The 19,460-nt window shown below is 33.0% G+C and overlaps 1 protein-coding gene across 1 annotated transcript in view; it reads right to left on the bottom strand.

Moving 5' to 3' along the window:
* Positions 1-1,742: 1,742 nt before the first annotated feature.
* The window catches only part of LOC145005767 (gibberellin 2-beta-dioxygenase 8-like), a 37,162-nt gene continuing 19,444 nt past the window's right edge, over positions 1,743-19,460 (bottom strand). The window contains exons 2-4 of the mRNA XM_078964875.1: positions 9,231-9,712; positions 7,493-7,814; positions 1,743-2,073 (exon numbers count right to left, since the gene is read on the bottom strand). Of these exons, the coding sequence (XP_078821001.1) occupies positions 1,843-2,073; positions 7,493-7,814; positions 9,231-9,709 (1,032 nt within the window). The 5' untranslated portion in view covers positions 9,710-9,712 and the 3' untranslated portion in view covers positions 1,743-1,842. The remainder of the gene's footprint in view (positions 2,074-7,492; positions 7,815-9,230; positions 9,713-19,460) is intronic.

Here is a 19,460-nt window from a genome sequence, read left to right as displayed (position 1 = left end):
TAACAACGACATAAACGTTGATCAGTCACCAATATTTCAGGACCTTTTGACATGAAAGGCATCGGATGCTCCTTTCTTAGTAAATGGTCATAAGTATAAGTTTGGGTATTACCTCACGGATGGAATATATCCACCATATTCCACGTTTGTGAAGGCGTTTCGACACCCGGTAGAACCAAGAGACAAATTTTTCTAAAGAAGACAAGAAGGAGCACATAATGACGTGGAACGTGCTTTCGGAGTTTTGAAAGCAAAATGACACATAGTTGAACATACGACACGAGCATATGAGTTGGACACTCTACAAGATATTATGTATGTATGTATCATTATGCACAATGTGGTGATTGAAGATAAAGGACAAAACATTGTAGAGTATTCATCTACGAAACCTGGACACATTCAATTTCAACCAGGAATAATAAAATAATTACATAGCGTCGTTGATATTCAAGACCAACGAAAACACAAACAACTTTGAGAAGACTTGGTTTATCATATCTATGATGACACTGAAGTTGAATAATTTAAATCGAATATGTTATTTGTTTCGTTTTTTTAGGGTTTTAAATGTGTTTTTATCCTTAGTTGTAATTTTTTTTTTATGTTGTTTTTAGTTTAGGATTTAAATTTAAAATTTTACTTTTTGAATGTTATTTTTATTTTATAATTTAATTTATATGATAACTAAAAAAAAGAAATTGGAAATATAGAAACTAAAAACATAAAAAATTAAAAAATTAAAAAAAAAATAGATAATAAGGGATGTTATTACATGTTATTTGGTGTTGTCTATTTCCACATTGGATCTTATAACCTATGCTACCAATAACATGCTATAGCGGCGCTATAGGGTTTTGTAGTGTTACTGAACCGCTATTTTAAAATAGCGTTTACGAATAGCGGTGACGCTATTAGCGGTGCTATTGACCGCTATTTACCGCGAACCTCATCAGCGCTATAGTGACGCTATACCCGCTTTTACAATTTCATACATATTGAACTATTTTAACAAAGAAAAAACGATTGTAAGTTATTTCAATATTAAATCTTTATTTTTTTAACTAGTCTAATACACATTTATCTTAATAAGTCCAAATAATAAATATAATTAATTACAAACTACAAAGCAACAAAAGACAACTTTCATTTCTTTTCTATTTCAGTACTTAGAAATCACGAACGATTTGAGATGCGATGACATTTTGACATATTTTAGTTTTTATATTACTATATTAGAATATTATATATAGATTAAGTTATGTTTTTATATAATTTTTTATGATATTAATTCTATATAGTATTAATAATCTAATATATAAATTTTGTATAAATATATAATATAAATTATACATAATATTAAAAAACTGTTACACCACTGTTATACCACCGCGATAACCACGATTTCAAATAGCGGCATGTGACCGCTATTGAAATTTCGACCGCAATAATTGCTTAGGTTATAACACACATGTATGACTAGGATGATGATTTGACACATTTTGTGTGTGATAACATGTAATAACATATTGCCCACACCCATAAACCATAAGCTTTAAAGAAGCGTGGACACCCTAGATCATGTCCAACATATGATATAAGTAATTAACCAAATAAATAAGTCAACGACCTAATGAAAACTTTTAAAAATATATATTAACTTTGAAAGCAAACAACAAAAGATACATGAAGCATCGGAAATAAAGAAAACCACTATTAAGAGTTTGTTTATATACTATCATTTTTATTTTATAAAGTAATTATCATTGTTTCTATAAAAAACAATATCTTTATTTTTTTCCCACATAGATGAAACTAATAATGTAAAAAAAAGTTATGGGTTCATAGAATAAACCTTGAAAGGCCTATTTTACGACCATATCTCTTGACATCATCTTGAACTTGTTGTCTAAATTCTCTAAAACTAAACCGTTTATAAATCAAACTTTTTTCAGAACTTTCTATCATTGTTTCAAAGGACGGACATAAAAAATATGCTGTTGAAAACCTTTCAAATTGCTTGTTGGCTATCACTCTGTGCTCCACACTCTTGAAAACACCATTACTCCATGCCTACAAAATACAAATATCATTAAAGATTATATACCTGAAATCATCAAAATGACAGGTAGCAAATGTTTAATGAGTGTCCTCAAATGTAGTTTACATGCATTTCCAAAAGAAATGTTCAGATTTCTTTAGTCGAACGTAAAATGAAACCATGAACATATCTTTCTTTTAAAAGGTGTAGATAAGCATGAAATGTGATTTCCGTAATGCACAAAGTAATGGCGTTATATTATAATAAAGTGTCAATGGAGACAGTAACGGTTCTAATATTTTGGGTTAGGTTTACTAAATCTTGAAACTAACAATTTGTGCTAATAAAACCATACTTTGTAAGAACTTAAAAATGCATTTGATGTGATTGGACTAATACTGCATTTGATGTGATTGGACTAATACTGTTCATCTAATAAGGGTGCAAAAGTGCAAAACTCAGTAAGCTAGCTTGATAGATTCTTGGTTTGTTCGAGATATCTTAATTCTTTTCCCCTGTGTGCAGTGACGGCCCACCCGCGGGAGCTATCAGACCACAACCCCATCACGCTACTTAATGTTGCATCTGACTTTGGTCCGATTCCGTTTAAACTATTCAGTTCATGGTTATTAAGTGAGGATTTTGATCAGGTCGTAATTGATGCTTGGAACCGGTTTGTGGGATTTGGTACTCCAGATATGTATTTGGCTGCCAAGTTAAGATTTTTAAAGGATTCGATTAAGAAATGGAGGAGGGAGGTGAGCCAAAAAGAAGTGAAGGAACTTACAGAAACAAAGAATATGGTCAATGATTTAGAGAAGCTTGCGGAATCTAGACTACTTCACTGCTGTGGAGGTGAATAATTGGAACATTGGGATCAAAAAGATAACGGAGTTGGAGCGGTTGAAGGCTATGGATCTAAAACAGAAAGCTAGAATTAAATGGATAGTTGATGGGGATGAAAATAGTAAATTTTTCCATGGTTACATCAAAGAGGAAGTATATAAATTATACGAGAAAATATTCACTGAAGATCATGTTTCTAGACCTAAACTCTTCAACCCGCTGTTCAAAACTATTTCAATGATGGACGCCATCAAAATTGAATCTCCATTCAGTATGGAGGAGGTTAAAGCTGCTATTTGGCAATGTGGCAGCGAGAAAGCCCCAGGTCCCGATGGTTATACTTTCAAGTTTCTTAAAAAATAATGGGACATCATTAAATACGACGTGGTGAATTTTGTGAGATATTTTGAAGAGTTTAGATCATTATCCCGTGGGTGTAACTCCTCCTTCATTACACTTGCTCCTAAAATCAAGGACCCACTGTCATTGAATGATTTCCGTGTTAAGCCTTATTGGATGTCTAAGTAAGATCATAAGCAAGTTACTTTCCACTTGTATGAAGACTGTCATTGGTGGGATAATTGATGATGTCCAGTCGGCATATGTGGAAGGGCGGTGTATATTTGACGGCCGCCTTGTGGTTAATGAGATTTGTTCATGGGCTAAGCGGATCCGGAAAAAGTCCTTCTCTTCAAGGTGGATTTCGACAAAGCATTCGACTCATTGAATTGGGAATATTTAGATTCGATTCTTGCATAGATGGGGTTCGGGAACAAATGGAGGATGTGGATTTGGGGTTGTTTGATCTCGTCTAGAGCATCTGTTATCATTAACGGCTCGCCAAATAAAAAGTTCTCTATATCCAAAGGAGTTAGGCAAGGGGATCCTCTCTCTCTCCATACCTATTTATTATCGCCATGGAGGGCTTAAATGTAGCCCTTAAATCTGCTTGTGAGAAAGGGATTTTCAAAGGGATATGAATCCCTAGAAATTGACCAACCATATCTCACTTATTCTATGCGGATGATGTGTTGTTTATCGGTGAGTGGGCTCGAGATAATCTCAAAAACCTTGCGCGAATTCAAAGATGTTTTCATATATCATCGGGCCTTAAGGTAAACTTTCATAAATCAAGAGTTTTTGGTATTGGCGCTACTATGCAAGAATCTAAAAATTGGGCAAGCTTGTTGGGGTGTGAAGTTGGAGTTCTTCCTTTCGACTACCTTGGGGTTCCAGTGGGAGCCAATATGAATCTCATAAGAAATTGGAAGCCTATAATTAAGAAATTCCACTCCAAACTTTCTCTTTAGAAGGCCAAAACCCTCTCGTTTGGTGGTAGATTAACATTAATAAAGTCAGTTCTTGGTAATTTGCCCACCTACTACTTATCATTATTTAAGGCCCCGAAAGGTGTAATAGACGAGATGGAGAAAATTAGAAGAACTTTCTTATGGGGTAGCTGTGATGATCGGAAGAAGATACATTGGGTGGCTTGGGATAAAGTCATGGCAGATAAAAGTGATGGTGGATTGGGTGTAGGATCGATACAATCTTTAAACTACGGGTTACTCGTGAAATGGTGGTGGCGGTTAAAAATCGAGAAGAACTCTCTCTGGGCCCGGATAACCCATGGGATTCACAATCTGTCGAATAAGCCCTTCGAATACTTATCTCGACAGACTGGCAGTGTGGTATGGATCAACATTGGGCGTATTAAAGAGGACCTGTTAAAGTACGGATTGGGAGTTCACGATTTGTTCAAACAGGTGGTAAAGGACGGAAAGGAAACTCTATTCTGGTATGACTCAAGGGCAGGTTCTGGGATCTTAAAAGCCAAATATCCTCACCTGTTTGAGCTTGAAACTCGAAAAAAGTGTTCTCTTGCTAACAGAATTCCAGAAGCAACCATCTCTTGGAATTGGAAGTATCACCCCCCTGATTTTGGATTAGGTCCAGATGTGCAACCACTAACCAATGACATCTCTGGTACCAGTTTAACTCCAGGAGATAATCATTGTAGATTTAAGTTAACGGGTGATGGTTCGTACACAGTAAGTTCAGTTAGGAAGGTTATTGACAAACTTACTATCTCTATCTCGGGTACAACGACAATACAATGGTATAAGGTGGTCCCAATAAAGGTGTCATGTTTTATATGGAGAGTTGTACAAGGTAGAATACCCGTAGCCGCTGTTTTGGAGTTGCGGGGTATTAAGCTGAATTCACTGTGGTGTAATGTGTGTATTGGACAACAGGAAAGTGTAGACCATGTTCTCATCAACTGCCTGTTTGCGTCTAGAATTAGAAGCAATATCATGAGTTGGTGTGGTGTAATGCTGGATCATAGTTTAATAAGGAACATTGGAGATCTTCTTCACATTATATCAGCATGGGGATGTTGCCCGAAGAGAAGGAAACGACTGGCTATCATATGTTATGGAATCTGTGGCGGTTCCAGAACAAACGATTATTTCAGAAGGAAGGTATCTCACTGATGCAAGGTAGAATACCCATAGCCGCTGTTTTGGAGTTGCGGGGTATTAAGGTGAATTCACTGTGGTGTAATGTGTGTATTGGACAACAGGAAAGTGTAGACCATGTTCTCATCGACTGCCCGTTTGCATCCAGAATTAGAAGCAATATCATGAGTTGGTGTGGTGTAACGCTGGATCATAGTTTAATAAGGAACATAAGAGATCTTCTTCACATTATATCAACATGGGGATGTTGCCCGAAGAGAAGGAAACGACTGGCTATCATATTTTATGGAATCTGTGGCGGTTCCGGAACAAACGATTATTTAAGAAGGAAGGTATCTCACTGATGCAAGGGACTGAATGTATTAAGACAATGGTTTTTTATTGGCTTAAACATAGGGGTAAAAAGGTAATATGTAATTGGGATGATTGGTTAGTGTCCCCTTTTATTGGCTTGTAATCGTCTAACTCTTTTGTACGCTGCTTTGGGTCCTCTTCTAGTTACTTGCTAGTTGAGGTTTTTCCCTCCTTTAATATGTTTTCCGTTTCCAAAAAAATCTAATAAGGGTGGATGATATCGACAATTTTTGGCTCTAGAAATTCTCTTGGAAACACCACATTGGGTGTCACGATACTCAAGTGAGCCAATGATTTTCGTCACTCCTCCTTTTGATTGTTATGAAATGGCTAGAACCCCTCTCTCAGCGACTAGTTTCTTTTTTTACAATGTTTTAAAAAACTTGTATAAATATCATAATATCCTTTCACTTTAATTTTATTACATCAATTTTCACAATCATAAAGAATTCAAGCCCGGGGATAAAGAATGAAATAAAAGTGGCACTACAGGTTCATTTGAGTAACCTACTCTCATCACTCAATTCCCGAAACTTAATTCTCGAATTCCTGCAATATCAAACCTAATTTTCATGATTTTCACAACTTCCAATACAACATTTATACAACAATTTTCCACTCCAGCAAGATCAAACATTCTTGAATCCCTTCCAAACCCACAACCCTCACATATACTACCCTCAACCCCCAACCCAAGAATCCGATGAAGATATCGATGAAACCCAAGCCAACATGATTATTTGTTCCTTTAGACTTTAACTACGGTCCAAGCATGCAAGAATGAAATATCAAAGAAAACATGGTTGGAATGAAATAGTTTTATATATTTTTTTTAAATGGTATTGTATTTTTCTTAGTTTTTAGTTAGTCCTAACTTTTTATTTAATATTTTTAAATTAATAATAGTTTATGATTTTTTTATTATATTATTGAAAATGGTTTACGGATGAGAAAATTTATAATTTCTGTTAGGCGTAAAATCTGTGTATTATACGGGTTGATTAAAAAAATGAAATATTAAAATGTAAATAATAATTATTTTTTAAAATAAAATTTTAAAATAAGAAATAGAAAAACATATTAATTTTAATTTATTATAATATTTCTTACATTTGATATTTTACATATATAAGTATAAGATTATGTAGCTTTTTAATTTTAAAATTTGAAAAAAATAAACATAAATTGATATGTAGATATTATTTATTTAAAAAACATCACAAAATAATAAATATCAAAACTTATTAAGGATTGACATGTTGTAAAATTATATTTATTTATTATAGTAGTAGAAGAAGAAGTGTTTAGGGGTTTGAGAGATGTAATGGAAAGAAATAAAAAAATTGACATGGCATCAAAGATCGAAGGGATGCAAAAAAATGTGAATGATGAATATCCACCACCCGGATGTTCGATCAATATATAATCCACTGCACAAATACCCTTAAAGTGATAGTGGGACTCAAGTAAGGTATTTCAAAATTTTAATCGTCAAACATATACTTTGTTTTTTCATAAAAATGTCGATGATATCAAATATAAAAGGATCATTTTTGAAGAACCAAGAACATATATAGCTTTAGCAGGCTACTAACTAACTAACTAAGATTATTTATTTGATTTTTGATTAGCGGCTGATCACCTCAATGTTGAAACATGTGAGATCTGAAGTATTTTTAATATAGTATAACCACCACCATAGTAGCTTAGCAGTGAATTTGAAAATTAATTGATATAAGAAAAGATGTAAAATGATAATATTATTCCATACCTGAAAAAGATCCCCAACAATAACGATTAGGGTCTTTTGTTTAGGATTCACACTAATCCATTTTCCATCTTTAAGTACTTGTAAGCCTCCTATATGATCTTGGTGTAATATCGTGAGGAAATCACTATCTGTGTGAGGCATCAATCCAAACACTTCTGGAGAAAAAGGGCACGCTGGATATCGGCTCATGCGAATATAACACATGCTAGGCACGCAATTTTCTTTGAAGAAGTCGGACTTTTGGCCTAATATTTCGGCCAAAATCTCTGCTAGTTCATTTGCTAGCTTGGAAATTACCATTGCACATTGTTTCACTATCTTGCTAGATCAAAGCAAAAAAAGAAAAAAAGTCTGAAACATGTAAAACTAATATATATATATATATATATATATATATATATATATATATATATATATATATATATATATATATATATATATATATATATGCAAGTTCTTTTGAGAACCAAAAAAAATGTTAGAACTTTAGAACTACCGATCCAAACATCAAATTTCAAAATCAAAACCACAAATATTAACGAGATGCAGCGTCTAAGCCATATCTAGGCTAAAAAAAAAAAAAAAAAGATTTAATGATCTTTTTTCAAATGTTTATATATATGCACTGCTGATGCATAAATGTATATATGTGTCCACAATCAATATGATTGTTGATGCATGCATTCATATATACGTCTGCATTACATATGACTGCTGATGCATGCATCCGTAGTTCATATGACTGTTGATTCATATACGTCTGCAGTCGCTGACGCGTAGTTTTCAACTTATGATGTCTAGTTTGCAAGTTCTTATGTTTTTTTAGTTGTTACAATAACTCAACCTTTATATATATATATATATATATATATATATATATATATATATATATATATATATATATATATATATATATATATATATATATATATATATATATATTGACACACACAAGCTTGCTCTTTAAATTTATGTATTTGGTTATCTTCTATAGATAAAGATCAATATCAATATTTTTTTATATATATGCAAAATTTTATATTAAGCTTACTTGGTGATTTTATTGGAAAGACCAATTAATTACTACATTGGTCATTCATACTTCAATAACCAACTAGTATATGTAAAGATTGGTATTCTAGTCTTTCACATTAGAATGACTTCATCATTCACATTAAATGATCAACTAACTAATTCACGTTTTTTTGTAAAAATTGGATATATAAATTCACATTGTGACTGTGTAACACCCATTTATCCAAAGTAACTACTTGTAATAGTCACAAAACTAGTCACTTTGGATATATATGTTTTCATTGTGAATCACCTTGGGACACTTCATGAAAACATTCCTAACATGAGGTTCAAGCTTAGTAGAAAAGAACGAAGGCTATAATTTTGCTAATGTTAATGGTATGCTTATAGTATTATTTATCATATTTCGATTTAAGTAAGTGTCATAAAAAATTTCCTATGATGTACTTATATTTAGAAGTTATATACTTTTGAATCTTGAGGGTGTTCAGAAGGAAATGGCAAAAAGGATAAGTATATTGTCTTAATTGGTTGAGAATGTGAAACAAATACTTTTCAATTATGCTTTTATGGTTTGGGGACATATAAGGGACCTTAGGAACAATTGCTAAAAATGTTATAAGAGTTATGATAAGAGTTCAAAATTTTAGAAGCATGCAAACAAATCAATACTTTTTGAACTAAATAAATTGGTAAATTTTACCTAGAGTCAGTGGCAGCACATACTCCTATTGTTGAGAACTCAGTCAATGGAACATGAAATGATTCCGACCAAGCCAACTGCCGGAGACAATTTGCCGAGGGTGTCCCCCATTGGTAACTTCCTGCAGGAAAATTTAGCTCAGGGAGGCCATTAACCTTCACCTGAAACGGTTTCTTGAATGCTTTCACCTGTTCACTCATCAACTTTTCTAGAACTTCTTGCGAAACTCCATGATTAACTACTTGGAAAAAACCCCATTCTTGCGCAGCTTTAACAATTTCTCGTTTGCAGTCTTCACGCTTGAAGCCACCTATGTTCAAGTGGCTTAGATCGATTAATGGCAACTCAAACTTGCACTCTTTGGCATTGTGGGGAAATTTTATTTCATGGCCTCCATGACATGGTCCATTGAAGAAATGATCATCGAATAGTTTCTTGTAAAATTCTTGAAATGGTGGATCAAAAGGTTCCATTTGCATGGTCTGAAAAAAAAATTCAAAATTATTTTGAGTTGTTAATTAAACCCTTGGTTGCATAGAAATTGAAGGACATTCACATCAAGTTATATTAAACAATGGTGAATGTATTTACTTTTTTAGTAAGATTTTATTGAATTGATTTTTGACTTTTTATCCAGACAATGCAGAATTTGTACAACAAAATTCTTATTTAATTTCTTAGTTTTTTAATATATATATATATATATATATATATATATATATATATATATATATATATATATATATCAAATGAGAATGATTATCAGATTTGAGAACATGAGAACAAATCTAGGCCACTTAATTTTTTAATTAAAATCATAAAATAATATTTATATAAATAAAAAAACAATTAAAAAACTTCACTTTGCTTATCCTCTACCCACCCACCTATCTATGTTATAAATATCTTTTTTTTTTCTCTCTACCACTTCTCTTATGTTATCATCATATAAGAGACCTACCATCTTGATCATTAGACTATCATTGGAACCACCTCACCACCGTCGAACCATCAAATCACGACCTCTTTTCTCTTTTTAGATATGTTATCTCTACCCATCCCCTCGTTTGAAACCACCTCTCTCAACCTATCCTATTCCTAAATGACCTTACCATGTCTTTTCTCTTCCTAAACCGCCTCTCTCGCTAGATCTGAAGCAAAAAGTTATTTGAAGCAATAAGTCACCATATCGAAAGAAAAAAGCCTCCAAAACCGCTACTCTAAACCACTGAGTCAGATAAAAAAAGTCACGATATATGAGTTCTCTTCGCGGTTTGTTCAGTTAAATGTTTATGAAAGTTTTCCTATAGTGATATATTTTGGTTTTTTTTTATGAATACTTCGAAGAAATATTTAGACATCTTTGTGTTATTTGTTTCACTCCATCGATTTATTAAATGTTTGTAAATGTTTTACCTATTGTGTTTTAGGGTGGTTTTCCAGGTGAGAACATGAAAATAAAGTTTAATCACATGTGATTACATACATATAATTATGTGTGATTAAATACACAAGAACAACAATTGACTCGAGAACACGGAAACAAATTGTGTCTATATAAATTATTATTAAATACATATATCATATGCGACTAAATAAATTAGAACAACTATTGAATCTATAACATGGAAACGAATCTTGTTCATATAGATCATGTGTGATTAGATATATATAATCACATGTGATTAAATACATGGGAACAACTATTATATTTAAAACGCATAAACAAATATTGTTCAAATAAATTATATGTGATTAAATACACGAGAATAATAATCTAATCAAAGACGTAAGAACAAATATTGTCCACATAAATCATATGCGATTAAATATATATAATCACATGTGATTAAACATATGAGAAAAACTATTGAATCGAGAATGTAATGACAAATCTTGTTAATATAAATAATATGTGATTAAATATATGAGAATAATTATTAAATTAAGAATGCAAAAATAAATTTAGTCCGCATAACCATATGTAATTAAATATATAAAATCAAATGTGGTTAAACACATGAGAAAAAACTATTGAATCGAAAACGTGTAAACAAATTTTGGGTGGTCATTGTGTGTGTGGTATGTGGTGGAGATGGTTGGTGAGGTTGGCGGATGGTGGGTGGTAGGTGGTGGGTTTTTTTAATTGTTTTTAATTGTTTTTTATTCATATTATTAGTATTTTACTTTAATTAAAAAATTAAATAATTCATATTTATTCTTACGTTCTCAACTACATAATTGCTCTCTCTCTCTCTCTCTCTCTCTCTCTCTCTATATATATATATATATATATATATATATATATATATATATATATATATATATATATATATATAGGTAAGTTAAATTGAGAACACTCAAAAGGTTGAGAACGTGAGAATATATCTAGACCTTTCAAAAATCAAGATCAAAGGCTATTATAAATATCTGGCTGGGCTGTCGATAGAGTAAGCTAGATGTGCTAGTCGATCTTGTAACCCACGAAAGCTCAAGAAAGAGAATGTCCTCTCAAGGCCGGTCTTTCAACCACCTGCTTTAAAAATCACCTGGCATTCCTTTAGTTAATCTGTCGCGGGGTAGGGAGGTCCCTCTCTAGTTTAGAATGTGCCATTTCTGTAAATTCTACAAATTATGTGATGAAATTGTAAATTTTTACATAGGAATAAGGGGATTATGGGAATATTAAATATTTAGGTTCCAATGAAATCAGTTACATCTAATGAATCTCTCTCAATAGGGTATTCGGAGAATATTAAAGCAATTCACAATGTTCGACTTATTGATGGAAAGTCTATTGCTACAAAGTCTATAAAGGGTGTGTGGTCTAGTATATCTGAAATTGGAAGTGAGTTTGAGAATAGAGGTATAAATTTCGAGAGTCTTTTTAAGAGGGTTGTGGGAAATGGTGATAATACCCTCTATTGGAAAGATCATTGGTGTGGTGACAATGTTTTAAAAGATGTTTATCCGAACCTTTATGTCGTGGAGAAAAAGAAGGATTGCCTTTAAAGGAGAAGGTATGTATTGAAAACGGGCATGTTATGAACTACAATTGGGATTGGGCAAGACAACTTAGAAGGGGTCATGAAACAGATCAATTTGTTGCAGTGGTTGAACAGATGGCTGCATTTACTTTTGTTGATGGGCATGACATATGGAAGTGGGAAGGAGATGGTGATACTGAATTTTTAGTGAAAATTTTCAGGGATATGATGCTAAATCAATCCAACATGGGGAACTCTCTACCTTTCAAATGGATCAATTGGATTCCTTTAAAATTAAACTGCTTTGCGCAGCGTTTGTTTCAAATCAGAATTCTTACCTTCTTGAATATTATAAAGAGGGAATGACTATATCTTCTTCTCTGTGCCCTTTTTGTCGAATCGATGAGGAGGGTGTTGATCATTTTTTTCTCTTGTCCCTCTGTTACGCTGATTTTGTGGAGATGGTTGATGGATTGGTCTTCCTTATTTACAAGGTTACCGAATAATCGTCAGGATCTAATAGAGATGCTTGAATCTGCGACCGGGAGTAAATACATGAAGAAATTGCGTTTATCTTTATCTCATTCAAATTTCGAATCATATTATTTTTTAATCATAATAATTTTGGAACACGACTAGTTAAAGATTATAAACATGTTGTATGATAACAAGTTCAACTAAATCAAGTTTTTATCTTACAATAAGTTTTGTATCATTCCATTATTTAAAATATATCATTTTGAATCATAAAATATACTGTTAAGGTTCACATAAGTATCATAAATATGTTGAAACATTATATTTTTGGATCATAATTATTTTAATTAATATAATTTTGTATTATATAATTTTCAACATTTTTTTAAAATTGTAATTTTGTAAAATAAAGTATGATATCTAAGTAATTTTATTTTAAAACTTTTATGAAAAGCTCATAATACAAGATGCATAAAAAACCCTTTACTTTTTTTAATTTAGAGATAATTATTTTTTGGCATTTTCTAAAAATTAAAATTTTGAAATTTTCATTAAAATATTCATTTTATAAAGAATTAAATTTTAAAAATATTATTCGATACAAATTTTTTTAACAAATAAAACAAATAAGATAAAACGTTATGTCTGGAAAATGAATGATGGAGAAATAAAGTTTAACCAATGATGATGCACCATGTATCTATGAGGACCCAAACATTTTTGGGATAACGACTTAAAAAGGTAACACAGTTTAAAAAAAATATACAAAATAGATCATTATATTTGTTTTAGTACACAAAATACTATTTTATCGGTTATTATATTTTACCCGGTTTTCATATGTTCAAAAAATATCATGTTTGTTTTTTTAGTACAAAAAACATCATTAATGTTATTATATGGAAAAATAACTTAAAAGTGTAATCAAGTTTTCAAAATGTTCAAAAAATATCACACTTTTGTTAACTGCGTTGTTGTCGAATTATGTAGAACACAATCACCAGAGATCATGAACTGTCATATAAGTTCAAAACAATTGTGCAAATCTCTTTCATTCCTTGACTCGATCATTCTTGTGGTAACAAGAGAAGTAAGTGGTTAATAACCTTAGGTAAACATTCTTGCTTCCCGATCACATTTATGTCTCAAACGTAAAACCTATATACGTTATATAGATGCACATATTATACATCAAGTTTAGCCGTTCATTTGTGTTGCGACACAAGAGAGACACAAAGGAAAAACGAGTGTGACGTTATGACATGAGAATTCCTAAATATGGATTTAGATACAAACTGATCGAGTGATCGAATGAAAGAGAGTAGACAACTGGTATGACAGTGATTAATCTCCGATGACCGTGTTCTGTATAATCAGGAAACAATGAAGTTAACAAAAGGTGCTCTTAAAAAACAATGTTTTTTTTTTTTTTGAGTTTTTCGGAAATTTCAATGGTATTTTTTGTATTCAAATAGGTACTTCATTAGTATTTTGTTTACAAACGATATACTTCAAATGTATTTTTTATACTAAAAAAATAATTGTATTTTTTGAGCATTTTGAAAACTTTGTTACATTTTAAAATCATTTTTCTGTTTACCTGAGGTAACATGTTAGGCTACTCGGAGTTGCCCACTCCTTGTGCCTAATAACACGTGATAACACCAATGAACACCGTCTCTCCCTCCCGTTATTGCGTGTTAAAGGCAACGTCGTTGCTTCCCATTACTACTATAACATTTGGTAACGCTGTTGCTTCCCGTTTTCTTGTTTTTTCTCCTAGTAACTCGTGTGGGCGTTGCCCACACACACCTCTCTTACCATAATGTTTTATTTGAACACATGTGTACTTCGTTGTTATTTTATGTATAAAAAATACACTTAAACTGTATTTTGTGTATGAAAAATAAAAAAGATAATGATCTTTTTTATACATTTTTAAAACTTCGTTACATTTTTAAGTTATTATCCCCATATTTTTTGTTTGTCTTTTGGTCTTTAACGGAAATTTCAAAACTTTTGAAGATGATTACAAAAGATGTCAATTTTAGTTATTAAAAAAAAAGATTATATTAATCCTAAACACTCAGTTTTCCAAATTAAATGTCTAAGATTTTTTAACGATCTTCATCTTTTTTCAAGTCCTCAATACCTCACTCGATCGTTTATATATATATATATATATATATATATATATATATATATATATATATATATATATATATATATATATATATATATATATATATATATATATATATATATATATATATATATTCTCAAGATTAGGATCTTAAGATTGTACCAAAATAACATAATTTTAAGTTTAGAATAAATACATTTTCGTTAATAAGTTACCATTCAAAAAATTTAAAATTTTTAAAACATTAGTTATAACACATATTGACAACATCATACGCTCAACACAATCATAGGAGGTCAAATAAATTCATAAACATTTATAGTAAAAGCAAGTCGGTAATAAGTTTGGCTATGCCTTGACAACATACTTATTATACTTACTTTGACAGCACATATTTAGACGGTAAAAGCGTACCACTAAAAGTCATAAACATTGGCAGTAAAAGTGTATTTTGTTGGTACCATCTTATTTTCTATTCCTATATGGGATTTTTTGTGTACTTTGAAGACTACATATATTTAGGAACTAAATTTGATTTTCTTGATTTTTTTTGTTTAACAAATGGAAATTTATGCCTACATGTATGTCATTTTGAGTCGATGTCTTAATTTTCTGCCAAAATATAATCATTCAGAGTTCTATGTATTAGATGATGATATCAAATAGACAATATTAGTTACAAGAACAACAAAAATAATACTAAGTTACAAAAACAAGTACACGAAAATTAGAGAGTACATAAAAAATACTTGTTGATCAAATTATAGATGATGGTAAACTCTTAAGCTCAATTCGATTATCGATGATAAACCAAAAATTTAAGTGAAAGGAAAAGGGACTTACCTATTGTTGATTTTGAACCACTGAACGGAGAAATCAAGAAAATTGTGAGGTAATTTCGCAAACTCTATCAACAATGTTTGAAGGTGCGATACTTTAATTTATCACACATAGTGACCGAGAAAAGAAATTATAACATCTTGATATTGAGGTATTCATTTTTAACCCTAAGTATAAAAGTTTATTGCATGTTAGCCTTTATGTGTGAAGATTGTTGCAAAATGTCCCATAGTGGCACTTTTGTAATATTTGGGTGTGGGGCACTTAGGTTAGGTGTACATAGCGTACACATGACGTACGTGGCAGTATCCCAAACACTAATTTTTAGAGTTTGGACCATATTTAAACATCCTTATGTCCCAAGTCTCCTTCTTTTCATCTTCCTCCAACCCAATTTCATCCCCAAACAAACCCTAATCCATTTTAGAGCATTCTTGAGCATTTTATGTGTTTTGGTAACCTTGAAGGAGAGAGGAAGAAGGGAAGATCATCATGAAGGAGTGGGACTCTTTGGATCCAGAATAGCAACATCATTTGGCATTATTTGGAGGTAAAAAGCTCTGAACTTGATGAAGTTACGCTTAGATCTAGTTTAGCCATGAACTTTGTGTTCTTTTGGTCCCATTAGTTTGGTATTTTGAGTATGAGCTTCTCTAATCCATTTAAGTTGTCCTTTCGGATGTTTTGGAGTGTTTAGAAGCATAAAAATGTGATCTTGGTCATTATTTCCCTTCCATGCATGAGTTTAAATGCCATAATGGGTTAAGAGCATAAAGTTTTTTGGTATTTACCACTTAATGACCATGCAAGACCATAAAGTTGGAAACTTTATGGTCAAGGACAACATTTGCGGTCTTGATCTATAATTTGGACGTAAGGGCTTAAGCATTAAGATCTTAATGAGATGGAAAAGGAGTCAGGCGCATACGCTGAGCATACCAAGTGGTACGTTGCGCATATGCGTTCAAGCCCTAATTTTTGGACAATGCTCGTGTACGCCCCGCGTGCGTACGGTCTGAGTACACCCAACGTACTCAGTTGAGTTGACTCAGTTGACTTTTTGACTTTTGAATGTGACAAGGGTTTGACTAAGTTTAACCTAAGGGTATTTTGGGTATTTTGAGTTATGTTTAAGATTGGTCTCTATTTGATGAATAGGTGACGGGTAGAGATCATATTCGTAGCATAGACCTATTCAACTATTTTTTTGGATTGAGAGATGAGTTTTTCTCAGTGTAGTTATGGGTTGAAGGCACCGAGGCCGACCCATTGGATTAGATATCCTGTTTTGTTGCATACTGTTATGTTGAGATAAGTGTTAACTAGTTATACAATTAGACCGGAAGATCTGTAAGAGTTCTTGTGTTTGTTGTTTATTGTTTGTTATTGTATATGTGGATATGTTATGGTTTCATGGGGTTGAGGCAGATTAGCTGGTGCATAAGGTCAAGACACCTAGGGGGACCGGATAGACTGAAGGCATGTAAGGCGGTCCTGTTAGGCTAAAGGCCCGGAAAGCGGTCCAGATAGTCTGTAAGCTTGCTAGGCGGACAGCTCATACTGAAGGCTCGTGTATGCATGTTGTTGTTTGTTATGTTGTGTAGTGGTACCTTGGGGGAACTCACTAAGCGTTGGCTTACGATTTCAATTTATTTTTTTAGGTTCTTCAGAGGATCGCGGGAAAGCGAAGGCGTGATCATGCACATCTTCCTATTTTTATGATATTAGATCTTAGGAAAACTCTAATTATGATTATACTTTTAAAACAATGGTTTTGTAAACACTTCATTGTTAAAATGGATTGTTTTTGAAAGCTTTAAATTTCTATGATTTTTAGGATGTTACAAGTTGGTAACAGAACCTTGAATTCAGATAGCTGGATGAACATTCATTTGAATCCAGACTCAAACTAGGGAACTGTAAAAGTTATAAAAAATGGTTTTCAAAAGTAACCAAGGAAAGATGAAATGTGTACGATCATCCGAAACAAGAAAGTATACCTCAAGTTACCCCACCATTATTTGTATGATGTTTATGATATAACATAATGCTAGTGATAGGCTATGGATCTTCAAGAATTGCATGATGGATTTGTCTGATGTATGATGCCAGATAGCCTAGGGTTATTTCTTGTACGAAATTAACATCATTACTATAGTTGCTTAGTGTATGCATCATAGTTGTACATAACTAAGATTTTATAGCCTGGAAATCTTTGGATTAGCCTTATTTCATGGTCCTTGTTTAGTTGTGGGCTTAGGGTAGAATCAAGTATTCGAATGTATATATGATCTAGTGTTATGTATGATTAGTATACATGAGTGCTACAGGGTTGGTGAAAGTTTCATGGATGAGTATATGTATAAGCATTTGGCTAGATGAGGAATGTTTAGCCATTCTCGAGAGAGAGTACATATAGGATGTATGTGTATACTAGTTGTTGTATCTATGTTGGGCGGTTGTGATGATCCTTGAGACAAATATGGGTAGGTGTGGAAGGTAGTATGGGCTTGTACAACTGAAAGCACTGGACCCGTACGCGTAGCAAGGAAGTTAGAAACCCCAAGGGTTTAGCCTCGTCTCATGATTGTAGCAATGTGTATTGTGGCATTTTTGAAAAATTCTAGTTTATTTTCAGTATGGTGTTTACAAGAGGATCCGGTTCCGGGTCTGGACCGAGTGTACACGATAGGTCAGGGTTGATTGATGATCATATTCGGGAGATCATCGCCACTAAGGTGGTTGCTGCTATTCGGAGGTCTATGCAAGAGATGTTTGGGTCTATAAATACTATTATGATTTAACTCTTTGATGATCAGTATGCTGCTCTTTTTGATGTCGTCGTTGCTGCAACTACCGTGACCATTTTTGGTGTAAGGGTTTGAGGGGAGAGATCATTCTAGTTGCGGGACTTTGACAATACAAAACCCCGGAGTTTGATGTGGTCAGAGAACCAATTGTAGTGATGAGGTGGCTATTTGATATAGAGGGTTGTTTCTTCACATGCTCTTTCCCTGCTTACCAGAAGGTCAAGTGCGCTCTGAACCTTCTTAGGGTGGGGCGAATGATTAGTAGAGATTGGTGGCTAGTCTTACACTCCTGAGTATAGAGTTGTTGTTACCTAGGAGCAGTTCTTGAAGATGTTCCGTATGAGGTACGTTCCCTTGGTGGAGAGGGAGAGGTTTGCTTAGGAGTATTTGATATGAGGTAGACTATTGAGACGGAGACAGAGATCACCAAGATGTTCACTGAGAGAGCTCTTTTCTGCCATGGGAGTGCTGCTTTTGAGCAGAATTAGATAACTCGGTACTTGAGCATGATAAAAAAGGATATCCAACAGTGTTTATCCTTATGCTACCCTCGCTGAGCTTCAAAATGCTATGAGGAGGCCGGAGATTGATATAGAGATTCAGACAAGGGAGTTGAGGCAGACTCCTATTCAGCCACAACCTACAGCGAAGCAGTTCAAACCCGTTGGTTCGAGATCTAAGGGACATAATGGTTGCATTTGTGGAAAGTATGGAAAGGTTCATTAGGGTACTTTTCGATCATCTATTGGATGCCACAAATATGGAAAAGAGGGAAACTTCGTGAGGGATTGTCATCAGTCGGCCCCGGTACCGAGTACCAAGATTTGTTACCACTATGATCAGGTTAGCCATATGAAGTTCAATTGTACGTTGCTCACAACCAATTCAACATAAGCTGTAGTACCGGCTACTATGAGGGTCACTGATGGATTCCAGGGTAGGGCGGAGCCCCCGAGGGCTCGAGGTCATGCTT

This window comes from Lactuca saligna, chromosome 7, assembly GCF_052625555.1.
Source record: "Lactuca saligna cultivar CGN05327 chromosome 7, ASM5262555v1, whole genome shotgun sequence".
Taxonomy (NCBI): Eukaryota; Viridiplantae; Streptophyta; class Magnoliopsida; order Asterales; family Asteraceae; genus Lactuca; species Lactuca saligna.
This window is presented reverse-complemented; position numbering and strand designations above follow the sequence as displayed.